General features: G+C 39.8%; 1 protein-coding gene across 1 annotated transcript; it reads left to right on the plus strand.

Annotated features, from left to right (window-relative positions):
- Positions 1-13,614: 13,614 nt before the first annotated feature.
- LOC115753779 (precursor of CEP14) lies at positions 13,615-14,304 on the plus strand. Its single transcript, XM_030692588.2, has one exon. The coding sequence runs from the start codon at positions 13,675-13,677 to the stop codon at positions 13,978-13,980; it is 306 nt and encodes a 101-aa protein (XP_030548448.1). The 5' UTR covers positions 13,615-13,674; the 3' UTR covers positions 13,981-14,304.

Below are 14,304 nucleotides of genomic sequence, written 5' to 3' on the forward strand. Positions count from 1 at the left end.
GGGTCAATTAGATGTCCAAAAAAAAAATATAATGCCCGTCCAAAATTTTGTCAAATTTGAAACCTTTGTAAATATTATTTCACGTTGTTTTTTTAGGGTAAAACAGAAACGCTGGTTGCCATTTTGCACCATTACTTAGACTTGTGCCAGACCAGGTTTGGCCTGTGCAAATGCAAGATTCCCCCGATTCAAAATTTGTCCCCATAGATAGGGGGTTCACTTGCCCAATTTTAGGAAAAATTTTAGGAAGATAATTAATTTTCAAACTCTTCTTTTTACGTGCCCTAGAATTAGCATTATAATAGAATAATTGCCGCTCTACTTACTTTAAATAAGGCACTTTATGAATAAATAGGCTATCCTAATGCTGAAATTAACATTTGAAATCACAAAAGTATGCTTTCGTAACTGTTACTGTGCCCCAAAAATTGTTTTCAAAACCTGTAGCTATAATATTTTATATTACAAACGCAATTGTATATCCCCCTGGGCTGGTGCAGTTGATTTGGGGAATTGTGGAAATTCTAGTGCATGAACCGGAGATCGCATGCCCAATCCCGTTCACCGTGTGCAAACTAACATAAGTCAGAGCCATTTGCACAAATTAAAGGCCTAAACTTAATCGATTCATGGTGCTTACGAAGGGTTTAATGAGCCTCCAGATAGTTGGATCTCTATGCTTGTGCCCTTGAATTATAAAAGAAAATACAGTTATAGATAAAAGCAACATTAAAATACTGGTGCCAATGAAAAACACTATCAATTCTTAAGCAACAACGATAATTCGGTGGCTTTCAATGCATAATGGCCATAATAAAATAAAGGCATATGAATTATGAATCGATAAAGTCTTAACTTCACCTATAAATCGCTAGATTCGTTTGATTTGAGGAGATTGCGGATTCGTCTTAAAAGTATGAATTGCTCGAACCTGGAATACAATCGATTCGCAGGACATGAATCCATATTACGATTGATTCCTAGAACTAGGACATCTCCTTACTCCTTAGAAATCACCTATTTGTTTTTTCATAGATTAATACAGCATTTAGCAAAACATTGGCATTATATGATATACTCAATTTCTTCTGAAGAGACAAAAGAACTGCTGCTTTCGGCTAACGCTATTAATGCGGGAGACTTTTTGTAGGAGGGAAGACAGCCAAAGGGAGGACAAGGCCGGAGGACATTTTTTTTTTTTTTTTTTTGGTCCAATGGCCGGAGAACATTGACTGGGAGGATTTGCATGCATTATTTCTGTCCTTCTGGTTCATTGTCTCCGACGTTGGGTGCCGACACTCCAACAGCGATGTTATTGTGGACCATGACCTACTGTTTCTTTAGGTTTTGCTCTTCAGGACCATGCAGGGCACAAATGTTCTCAATTTTTAATGTGTTTGCTCCAACTCCCATGCACAAGGCAGGATTCGTTTTTCCACTGCCGAAATGGTTAACCTAGCGATGTAGGACTTACTCTTGAGACATCCCTGGTCACAAGTTCGAACTCTCCGGTCGCTTCTCGATCTTGGAAAGCCTTCATTCCTTGGCAGTGTAGGTTCGATCGTGCCATGGCGTAAAATGACCCTTGTTACATTCTGACTAGCATTGTAGTAGGGTGGTGGTGATGAGCCCACTCAAAATGAACCCTCATAATGGCTCAAACTCAACAATCCGTTGTGTGTATGGAAGTTGAAGCTGAGCACCCATTCACATCCCTTTACTTAGAGAAAAGAGGTGTCATTTCTGATAATAAAATGGACAGGCCAGATTTCAGGAATTTCTCTAATGCTTAGAAATAGTTAGGAATAATGATATTAATAGTTGTGAAAGAGTACATAGTCAATGAGTACAGTAAAAGTAGAACCATTAGAAAAGACTATGACTCTCCACAATAATTACAAAGAAAAATTGAACTGTAAAAAGAATGATGAAAAATTCTCCGAAAAGTCCTATATCTATTGTACTTTTACCATTTCAGTCTTAAATTTTTTAATTTTATCAATTGATTCCTAAACATTTTCAAGCTTTGCTCATTGAGTCCATCTTACCAATTTTAGCCTAAAATCGCTAATGTGACAATCCAATCATCGCCAACTATCGTAATCGGCACGCCCAGTGTTGACGTGGACAACTTTTAATATTTTTTCTTGACGTTTTATTTTTTTTTCCTTTTTTCTTTTTTGGTGGGGCGTCAAAGGCCAACAGCATTGGATGAGGGTGGAGGTCAAGCCGGGAATCCCTCGCCGGGCGGGGGCGAGGGTAGCTACCCTTGTCGAATCTAGTAAGGGCTTGCGGTGCCCTCGCCAACCAAACCGAGGGCTTGCACTGTCCTCACCAGATATAGCTACGTGGAGGGCATGGCAGCCCTCGCTAGCCACAATGAGGGCCACCACGCCTTCGTGTGGCCCATAAAGGCTCACGATGCCCTCGCACTCGCCTAGGGGCCAATGGGGGTCGCTAACTCTTGGTCAATGGTTGGCGGAGGTCGTCGGCCCTTAACTAGTGGCCGCCAATCACCAACCCTTTGAAGCGAAAAAGAAAAAAAAAAAGGAAGAAAAAACATACACGAACTTGATTTAAAAAAAAACTCAAAAAATATTAAATACTATTAAAAATTGTCCAAATCAAGACTGGTCGTGCCACGTAGGATTATTCGTGTCCACGTTAGTGACTCCTGGTCAAAATTGGCCATATATATTCAAATGGAAAACTTGAAAAGGTTTAGAACTCGATCAGCAAAATTAAAAGTTTTAAGACTAAATTGGTAAAAGTACAATAGGTTTAGGACTTTTTGGACAATATTCTCAAAAGAATGGCATGATCTGATGACAAGTATGCCTCTTTTCTTGGGCCAATGACAAGTGTTATCTAATACAAGACTGTTCAAAGAGTTATTCTGAAGCAAAATTACTATTTGCACATTAGGTCAAATAGTGTCTTAATCGTTAGGCTTGAACAGGCATCCTTCGAAGGCCATCCTAGATAGATAAGACTCCAAAACACGACTAATCTCTTGGGCCGGGCTCATGTCATGAACGTGCATACTATTAAATCACTATTTGTCATTAGTTTGTAACTTCTAATCGTTAGGCTTGAATATTTTTGCCCAACTGGGCTTGGATTGGGCTGTCAAAATTTATAGTAAAACGCCTCGCATCAAGTGCACCAACTTGTTTGGTTGCTTTTCATGGCCTAGCGTAAATGTTAAAAGAGTGTCTTAATCTACCAAATCTCATGTAAATTCCAAAGAACCCTAATTTCCTCCGTTTAATTCATCATTAGATTTGCGTTACATGTTCACTAGACATGCAATGCAATCTCAAAAAACCCTAGTCGCACCTGCCCAACATCTCTTCTTAGGACCTCAGTCCCTACATAGGAGTTGTGCCATTGCGCCCACATACTGTCGTTGCACGCACATAGCGTGTGCCGTCTCTCCGGGATGGTGCAGCGGCAACCGCTTCCCCCCTCCCTCTCTCTCTCTCTCCATTTGCACCTAGGATCTCTCTCTTCTTCATCGTTGTCACTGTAAGGTGAAGGAGACGACGACGACGACAAGCCCAAAGCGAGATTGAGAGCGAGCCTTGGATCTCGGGCTCGGCCGCGCTTGACCGAGCAGTAGATGCTCAACCTCACAGATATGGCTCGATTGTGTTAGCCAAGCCAGAGCCGAATTGAAAGGGATTTTGCTTATTGTACACTGGATCGTCACGGGACACAATGATAACTCGAGTGGTGATAGAGTCCGTCGAAAGCACGTGGAAAGAGGGCCCTCCACTCCGTTTGAGTTGTGCCTACAATAGTCGAGAGTAACATGTTCGTGCGTTTGATTTGACAAGACCACAAATCAGAAAGATGAAAAAGAGAACGAGTTTTCCACGCAAAAGAAATCAAGTCATTCCAAGTTCGCTTAAAGGCGGCAAGTTCGCTCATCATCCTCCTCCTGGACGGCAAGTTTGCTTAAGAAATGAAAGCGAAACCCTCACTAAACGGCACAAATTTAGGTAAAAGAGGGTCCTATCATATACTTCCAAACGTTTACTTAAAACTTAAACATGCTTAATAAGACACAAAAATACATTTACTAAACTATAAGTGGGATATCAATTGGTTCTCTTGTCCAACCAAATAACATTATTTTTAAAGATCATGTGGGACAAGCATGGTTCCCTACGCCAACGGGAATCGTTACCCGACAAATGTTGGCTGACTTTTTAGGTGCAAGACAAAACTCCCGTTTGAAACTATGTCAAATTGAAATCAGTAAAGACAACTTGAGAGCCCATACATGCTCAGCATGGGGTGGATTGATTTGATTTTGAAAAGGTACAATATCAAAAGGTGCAAATTGAAGGAAAATTGTCCAATAAGTTTTAAACAGAGACTCGTCAAAGGTCGGCGAAGATCGCTGGCCTCCGGTCGGGGCCACCCTTGCACCTAGATAAGGGCCGCCCTAGTCGATCTATAAAGGGCTACCCTCGCCGATCTACGAAAGGCGGCCCTCGCCAGCCTAGACGAGGGCAACCCTTGCCGCCCTAGGCCCGGGAGTCCCTTGCCCGAGGCCGGTTAGGGCGGCCCTCGCCGGAGCCTAGCTACCTCTGCCAGCCATCGACGAGGCTTGATGGTGGTCGACATAGGGAAAAAAGGAAAAGGAAAAAGAAAAATTAGAAAGAAAAAGGAGAGAAAATAAAAATTTTAATTTTTTCAAATATTATTAAAAATTGTCCATGTCGGCGCCGATTGTCCACGAAAAACAATTGCAATCCAAGTTAGCAATTTCCGGTCAAAATTGACCAAATGAACGCAATTGGCAAAACGTGAAAAGGATTAGGATTCTATCGACAAAATTAAAATAGTTACAACTGAATTGACAAAAGTACATAGTTTAGGACATTTTGGACAATTTTACTGCAAATCCAATGACAAGCACCATTTCCTTTCTTCTAGGAGGAAAAAAAAGTAAAGAATGTGCACTGTCCTTTTCTTTCTCAATTTTTTATCTCAAAAAGGAATCCGATCACGGAGTTTTGTACTGTGATTTTAGAGTGTTCACTTGATTACACAAGTTTGATGGACTTATTTATGTGCAAATTCGACCATGTTGGTAAGTTACACATTCATAAGATCGTTTGGCTTGGATGATGTTCCCTTGAAATGAGCTTTGGTTTTTATGGATTCAGATCCTCTCTATTCAACATCTTCAGTTCACCCCATTTGAATGGATGACACAACAGGAGTTTAACTTTTTCAATGTCATTTATTTTTCATTTCCTTTTCCCTTCCTTCTTGCTTCTCCACTCCACAAAGATGAAACCTAGAATAGCCAACGGCATTTCCAAGCAACCCAAGAGTGCCACCACTGTCACAAGAGAGTGGTTGCAGTCATGGTCGTCGTTGTCGCCGTCGCATTAACAATTTATAGTGGTTTTGTGAAGGCGACGCATGGCAAGTGACTTCCGGTCGAGGGTGATGGTAACGAGTAGTGCACGGTGGAGGTGACGAGCATTTGAGCCTAACAGAGGTAGCCAGAAGAAGGAAGAGGAAGGAGAGTGAGGTTAGGGTTTGAGTTATTGTGCATTCTTTCAAATGTGAGGTGTACATTGGTAAAATGAAGATACTTTGAGGACGTGACTATTTCCGCAACATTGATCTTTTACTTACCGACCTGCCCTCCAACTAAAATGGATAAACTCAAAATGTCAATTTCGCCCCTAAATGAAGGAAGCCAATTAATGTGTACACACTCTAGTGTCTTATTTTGATGATGTAGTGATATGATAACAAAGCGTTTTATAACGGAAAAATGTAGGTTAGGCCATATTTTTCCGAAATTTGCTCCTACCAACACATGATTGGTGGGTTTACCATGAACACGCACACCTAGGAAAATCAACTCACAAAACCAAAACCTCTCTCTACGGACCCTCCCTTCAAAACTCTATAAGGAAAAATTATCCAAAAAATCCTAAATTTATTGCACTTTTGCAATTCGGGCATGTCAGTGATTTCATGCCAAAATTGACTGGATAGACTCAATTGTCAAAACTTGTCAAAGTTGAAGAATCAATTGGCAAAATTAAAATGTTTAGAACTGAATTGACAAAAGTGCAATAGATTTATGACTTTTTAGACAATTTTCCCACTCTACATTGACGTGAATAGAGAGGTCGTGTTGGCAGAAGAGCTGCCGCCGGAGCATCCCTCGACCAATTCTCCCATAGCAAAATGCCCTACTATCATCACGGCCGCTATCTCATCCATCGGTTAGCATCTATCCTTGCACTTTCGCACTCCTAGCCTCTTTTTCTCTCCTTTCTGATCTACCTTGGTGCCAATGTCCCCAACCGTCGATCTAGGCGGAATTGAGGGTTGAGCTAAAAGTTTTTGGGGTTTTTATGTTTTTCAAAAAGTACGGATACGAGTGATTTCTGTTCATGAGAACATATTTAGAATAGAAATTCGTTTGGTAACACAGTTTAATTTTTTTATTTTCGACATAAATTTTTAGCCCAAAAAATATATTTGGAATAGAAATAAGAAGTAGAAATTTTTTACTTTTCTATTTTTGAAATATAAACAAATATAAAAACTTTTCTCGTCGTCGGTACTTGAGCACTGTCTGCGAGTCACCGGTCTCCGGCTAGCGTATGCCATCCACCGGTCCCCGTCGCCAGCCGCCATCCGTCTTGTCGCAGGCTTAAAATTTGTCACGAAAGTTCAATTAAGCCTTAAAACTTTCAGTACAATCAAGTCCTACAGCTTGACATAAAAGTGTAATCGAGTCCTAAAACTTGTCATAAAAGTACAATCGAGTCCTAAAATTTGTCAAAAAGTGCAATTAAATCAATCGAGTCCTAAAACTTTCACATGGTGCAATTAATGGAAGGGCTTAATTGCACTTTCTGATAAGTTTTAGGACTTAATTACACCTTTTTGAAAGGTTTTAGAACTTAATTGCACTTTTTAACAAGTTTTAGGATTTAATTGTATACTTTGAAAGTTTTAAAACTCAATTGCACTTTCATAATAAGTTTTAGAACTTTCAATTTACTTATCCTAATCATTGATGATATGGCACGATGGAGCAAGTCCAAGCAATCTTGAGCTGAAGTGTCTCCCGTGATCGCCAAGTCCAAGTCTAGACGCATCTCGTCTATCCAAATTGTAATCATGATAGCGATTGTCGTGAACGATTTGGAATCACCATGTGCAGAGGTCGCATTCAGAGTCAAATTTTTTTTCTGAAAAAAAAAAAGCACCTTTGCTTTAGGAATCCTTTTCCTCAGGTACCTTGTCTTACTGACTCGATTTCGTGGACACTCAAAAATCACTTACTATTCGTCGCGAGGGTTGACGAAGGACGCAAATGATTTGCGCCTGCGTTTGCTAATATTCTGTGGTCCAATCGAACAGTTCTATATCGTCAGCCTTGTTGACCCGCCTTAACTCTGTGTCGCAGGACTATTATTTATCACTGTGCCCTTCAATTCGAATCAGCCAAAATAATGTCTCTGGATTCCAAACAAGTGCTTCGAATCATGGCTATTTGACTCGGATCTATTATAGGAAGGAAGGATTCGCAAATCCTCTAGATGTAGAGCGCGCAGTTAGTTAAACTTGTTTTCTTTCAAAATCTTGGATGATATTACATATTCGTGTAATTTCGAGGATCGATAGAAATTTCAACCCGAAAATTTAGACTTATAGATGGATGGACTTTCTATCATAGTTCCGGAATCAAGTTGATTCCAGTTGTGCAGTCTCCCCTCCGTCGAATTACACGTGCTGTTCCTAATCCGGCTTGCACGTAATGGTGTGTTAAAGCGCTATACTATGAGATTTATGTTATCTTTATATACATATGTTCTCTTACCTGTGGGTTTAAAATTTTAAGTTCAACATTCTAACTGTTAAGATTAGGCGCACAAGCCCAACGAAATAGAGAGTAGAGGTAAAAAAGATAAATTGATACATAAGGTTTATCTTGGTTCACAATTAAATTAGGGCTATATTCAACAAAGAATTCTACTATAATTAGTACCACGCACCTCTCTATTACAATTTTGAATTACAAGAGAAAAAAATTATATACAGACGGCATAAGAAAACCCTAGGGTCGAGAAACCCTTAGGCCACTCAGTAACTATTCATAAATCCAAGCTGAAACTACTAATAAAATACAGACTCAAACTATAAGAGCCATCTAGCGACCCGGGACGTTGCCCTCTGAGACTCCTGCTCACTCATTAGGAAGCGGGACCCCTATGGCTTCCTATCGATGAAGAGTATGAACCATATTCCAACGCTAAGAGGGACAAACAACACTCTAGCCACTTTAAACAAACAACAGGAATTACAAGACGAGTTCTTTTTCTTTTCGGATGTTTTGTCATCCCAGAACGGGTCGTCCACAATCCATGTATCCTACTTCTTGACAAAAATAATGTTTGACTTAATCAAATTTGAAGACTCACATGCATTATTAAATCAAACCCATTTCCCTATGATGCGGACACACACATGAATGTCATATTCTTAGAGCTGTTGAGAACTCTGAAAGTTCCTCCTAAGTAAAGTCAACTAAACTTTTGTTAAAAACCCTTTATCAGTTCGTCGTAAACAGCACCCAACTTTCACTGTATACTCATATCCTTAGCCCCTAAATTTCAAATCCTGCTTTGGAGATGTCGAAATGGACAAGAACAAGAATTTGCCATAGGCGTCAATGGAGTGTTCAATGTGGTACCAAACGCATAAAGAAAGAGCTTATCAAATCGCTAGGAAAACCCTAAATTATTTCTTGGTCCTTTGATCGATATCTGTATAAGAAATAGAGCACTTATTTCTTTTCTAAAGATAGGTCAATGACATTATTTAACTAATGTTCAAAATAATTTGAGATGATGAACTCATTAAGACCCTCTTGTAGGGTTAGCTTGTCGGGTGAGTGGCCGGAGTGACGGAAGCTTTTGGACGAGCGCGTGCCGCCGACCAACATCAAGAGAAGGGCTAAATGCTATTCATTTTAGTTGAGTGAACAAATTGTTTATTTGGGTTGTCTACTGAGATAAGATTTCGCCTAACCGAGATAAAATTAAAGTGAGAAAAAAAAATTCATGGGTTTGGCGTTTCTTGTTTGGTTCTTGGGAAAATGATTCGGATAGAAAGTTTGGCGGATGAAAGAAGCTAACTGTTTTGACATGGACAGTTCAGACACCTAACTCATTGAATTTGAAATGATTGAAAATATAGTCCTATCTTCCTTACTTTTTTTATAAAAAAAAAAACTGCATAATGAATATAATGAATTCCAAAAAATGCTAAATATATTCTAATCTCAAAGTGCACATGGGAAAGCATAATCTTTTGGCGTTTATGACCCTTGTTCAACATGGGTATGCCACAGACATTTGAGCTGCTTTATGAAACCCTAGTTTCATGATAGGCTATGTAAGTACTTGAACCTCTCTCATTCATCTTTGCGTTCCTTCATAATTTAACATGGAGGAAAAAAAAAGGGACTATTATTTGCAATACAACCTGCTTAAAAAAAGTTATACTAATCATGTTGAATGTCATATTAAAAGCTTCTAATCCACAATGACCCGTATCGTAAGTTAAAAATCTACTAAATGATTGCATCTCTCACTCACATTGTTTTTGGAGGTCGCGTTCGTCGTTTTGTGGAAAGATCCTTGCTCTTTTGCTATACACATATGCATATGATTGTTCAAGTCCAATTATAAGAAATGGTGGAGTCGAAATGTTTGAAAATGATGAATTGAAAAGGAAATAGAAGAACCTAAAAGGTTGCCACGAGGTTGAGCAATGAGAAAATATGAGGGTTTTGTTAGTATAATAATCTTTGGGTGATGTGAGAGTAACAGCATGTTGTGACCCTCTGCCTCTTAAAGGATTGAATCTCCTAACAACTTTCAATTATTAGTCATTTTGTGTGATCGAGAATAAGCTGTAAATTTCACAATGGATTAAGAACAGTTTCATATCATTTCTCAAAATGTTATTAGGGATCGGCGCTGAAAACCTTGCCACGTGATTGAGAGACCATTTATTAGCATATCCTCTTTTTCTACTTTGGAAATTATGTCTTTCCCGTCAGAAAACAGTCCAAAAATTCCAATTCTTTATGCATGTGGGACACCTTAGTACTTTTTCTTGAGCTCCACGAGTTTGACTTCGTTGTCTCTTGGACAGCTCCGTCTCCACTTGAACTTTGTAGCTCGGCTAACTTTCTTTCGTGGGAAACGAGGATTTTCATCACATGCTTGTGGTACAAACTTTTCGTGTCCAAAGTCAAAAGTGCATGAAAAGCTTGAAGCAACTTCTTGGAAACGAAATACAGGCTCTTAGACTAAAAAATTAAAGACACGAATAGTCAAGTCATCAAGCTTTATTTTATTTGTGGATCTTTTAGCTTTGAACTTTTTTTTCCTAAGTCATGTGACTATCTCGATTTGATTTTTTACGTGAAATATCTAAAATTCTTCGACAATGTAAGTGTTGACCTATGAAATTGTACTTATAGTTTTTTATTTATTATTATTATTTATTTTTTTGTAGTTGTGTTTTTGCCACTTTGTTTTTTGTAAATTTTCAAGGACAGATAACCTGTAGAAATCCTTAGTGGAATATAATCGCGCCAAACAGACCAATGTGTATACCCGTTGGTGGAATGAATTGTTCTTGCACACTTTTGGAGAAAAGAGTTTTTGCATGGTAGGAGTGTTGTCCAATGCGTAGACACCTCAATTTTGATCTAAGACTTTTTAAGTTTGACCAATTTTCACCAGAGGTCAAATATGGTCGAAAACCCAGTCAGATGATGTAATTGCATTTGTTAAAAGTTTTCCGACAATACCCCATTCGTCCTTAAAAGGAGGTTTTTTAAGACAAACTTCTGCATATATATATATATATATATATATATATATATATATATATGCTTTAAAAGAGAAATAATTTTTTTAAACCTTTCAAAAGAAAGAAAAAAAATGGGTCACCACACAACTCATTCTTGTCTATTCATGATAAAAACTTGGGGACAATTACCAAAAAAATTCTAAACATATTGCATTTGTTACAATTCAGCCCTAAATATTTTAATTGTCTTAATTTAATCCTAAAACTTTTAATGTTTTGCTAATTGAGTCCATCCTATCAATTGTGGCTGGAAATCATCGATGTGGACGCCAGCAATCTTATGTGGCACAACCAATACCGACGTGGATAATTTTTAATAATATTTTAATATTTTTTTGGTTTTCTCTTTCTTTTTTCTTTTCTTCTCTTGATTGTTATTTGGGCGAAGGATCGCCGGCAACCCTTGCCAGCACCGAGCAAGGGTATCATGGCCCTCTCCAACTTTGGGTGACGGCCTCCATGCCCTCACTGCGGCTACTAGGCAAGGGTTCGCGGGGGCCTCGCTGTGGCCGGCGAAGGCATCACGGCGCTCACCCGATGTCCTCGACGTGGTCAGTGAGGATCATGACACCCTTATTAGCAAAGGCTAGGCCACGCGGCCCCTTGCCCAAATTTGGCAAAGGCCTTGACGCCCTGGCCAAATTTGAAATGCCCAACATCCTCGTCAATAATCTCTGGTCAAAATTGATCGGACGGACTAAACTAACAAAATATGAAAAAGCTTTAGGAGTAGATTAATTACAATTAAAAGATTCAAGACTATTGGCATAAGTGCAATAGGATTTAAGGTTTTTTGGTATTTCCACTAAAAACTTGTCCTTTGATTTAAGACACCTTCGAATAAACTTTTCTTTACCATAATTATATCTAATTGTACATATAATACTTGTAACTAGTGGGGGACCTAGAGAGCCAACAGTGGCCCCAACCCTTTTAGGTTAAGAAGTTTCCCGTAGTATATGGCAAAAGAATTTCAGGAAATACAAAAGGAGTTTCCGATCAGCTTGTAATGGTCATGAAGTGGAAACTTTATCCATTCTCCATGCTAGGATCGAAGATCCTATGTAACGTGGGAGCAAATCTTGGAGATCAGAGAATTTCCCCTAAGGCTTGGGGGATTCCTTTCTAATTCTTGATCCTCATAGCATAGCATTTGCACCTCTTAATTTAGAACAAACCATGGCATGGACCTATGTATAAACACACTATCATTCTTCCATCCATATGTGAATGATAGTTGCTAATAGAATTCCATCCTCAAAGAGGATAATGCAAGGTATAAACTCATTGTGGAGGGTCTTAATCACTAAACCCACTTGAGGTAACCAATTGTGAGATCTTATCCATGTGCATGCAACTTATAAGCATTCCATCGATCGGTCACAATTAAGATTTTTCAAGTCCGGACGACGTTCATGGAGTCATATGGTTCTATTGTCGTGTCGAAGATTAACAATCATTTTTGCAGGGAGGGAGGAGCTAGGGGCAAATTGAGTGGGTTTTCCTCGAGTCGAGATTCATATCCTTATAAGAAGAATTGCGCCTTCCTAGCTAAAGCTAATTTACGAAATGCGTGATCTAGTTCGAAACTTTTCAATTGGTGTGACGAAGTCCTAAACTTTTTTATTGAGAAATGCAATCGAGTTAACATCTCGCATGGTGTAGTTAAATCTTGAGCCTCTTCGAGAAATGCAGTCTCAGTCCTATTGAAAATTGCAATTTTAAGACCGTTGCGGATGCAAATATTTCTCTGTGTGCGAAAGCAACTTTTCTTCTTTGCCCTCAAATTCCACCGTTCCTCGCTCTACAAACATAATGTCCGTGGACAAATACGTCATTATAGCAGTTTTACTATGTCTCCTCAATCAAGTTGCGATTTGAAAATTTTCAATTGCTTCAATATAGTGACGACATTCCCATTAAAGTTCTCTTTTATGGCTTGGTTTCTGATATGTTTTCAAGTATTTCATAGGCTGCAACAAAGTGGAGCCGCAGAAAGCAGCCGAGCCGAGCCGAGCCGAGCCGAGCCGAGCCGAGCCCGGCTGGGGAGGAGAAAACGAGGTGGTCCAAAGCGGGGGAAGGAATGTTTGACGGTGCATGCCTGGGGTGAAACCGAAACGGCCAAGAAGCCGGTGTCCGGCCGGCTGATCTCATCCGCAACTACCAAGCCTTCCACCTCCTTAATCTTTATTATATCTCACTTCCAATCCCGATAATAATAATAATAATAATAATAATAATAATAATAATAATAAATAATGTCAATCGCTTTAAGTTCAATGCATCGTTTCCGTAAACAACATGCACTAAATTTCACTTATAATACCAACAATAATCAATGCATCACGCATTAATTCTGACGACGTCTCACTTATAATCCCAACAATAATCCAAAAGTCAAGCTCCAATGTATTCACGTTTGGTACGTAAATGCATAATTTGCATCCAATAAGCAAAGCCAAATACAACAGCCCCCATATGACTCAGATGACCCCTACGCATCCTACTCCCTTACTTTTTCAAACCCCCTTGATGTTGACTCTCCCTCTCTCTCTCTCTCTCTCTCTCTCCCAAGATTGGCCGTCCTTGCTGTGGAAACAAAAGTGCGTCACCACCACCTCTTCTTCTTCGAACCCTCCAACCACATATATAAACACGCTCAACCGCACCCTCTTGAGATCAGAACACACTCCACAACTCTCTTTCTCTCTGTCTCGAGAAAAGCAGTAGCAGATGGGTCGTTCGAGCACGATCGCGTTGGTCTTCATCGCCGTGGTCCTCGCCTCCTCCATGCCGTGCTTCGAAGGGCGGATGTTATGGGAGAGGACCAGCAACCTTCATCACGACGGCAACAAGAGACCGCCATTGCCGAGCCCGGGCCTGTACCTGACCGCCCTCCCCAAGGGCACCATCCCCGCCTCGACACCGAGCAAGAAGGGCCACGCCGAAGTGGTCGACGAGAAGCTCATCGCGAGGCACCTCGGCAGCCTCGACCGGGTCTTGATCTGGTCCGTGCCGAGCCCTGGAGTCGGGCATTAGTGTCTTCGACATGCATGTTCTTGTCATGGTCATTTTGCGGTTGATGGTATGGATTGATTGCTCCAGGAATAGGAAGTTTTGGAGGAGGTTGTTTTTACATGTTCATACTTTCAATTCTTTCCAAAGAGAAATTTGGTCAGAGGGACTAGAATTACATAGTTACTTAGTGAGACATTTAACTGTATAGAGATAGTACATAAGCCTATGCCTTCTTTTTCTCTTCCTTTTTCAGTGGTGGGATTGATTTTGCTATGTATGCTTCCCCTATACAGTTCCCCAGAGCTTTTTAACAGTATATTCAGAACATATATGTTCCCCCTCTCT

This window comes from Rhodamnia argentea, chromosome 3 (genome assembly GCF_020921035.1).
Source record: "Rhodamnia argentea isolate NSW1041297 chromosome 3, ASM2092103v1, whole genome shotgun sequence".
Taxonomy (NCBI): domain Eukaryota; kingdom Viridiplantae; phylum Streptophyta; class Magnoliopsida; order Myrtales; family Myrtaceae; genus Rhodamnia; species Rhodamnia argentea.

Bases quoted from the DNA above. Each gene is read 5' to 3' on its own strand.
- LOC115753779 (XM_030692588.2), top strand. From the start codon at position 13,675: ATGGGTCGTTCGAGCACGATCGCGTTGGTCTTCATCGCCGTGGTCCTC.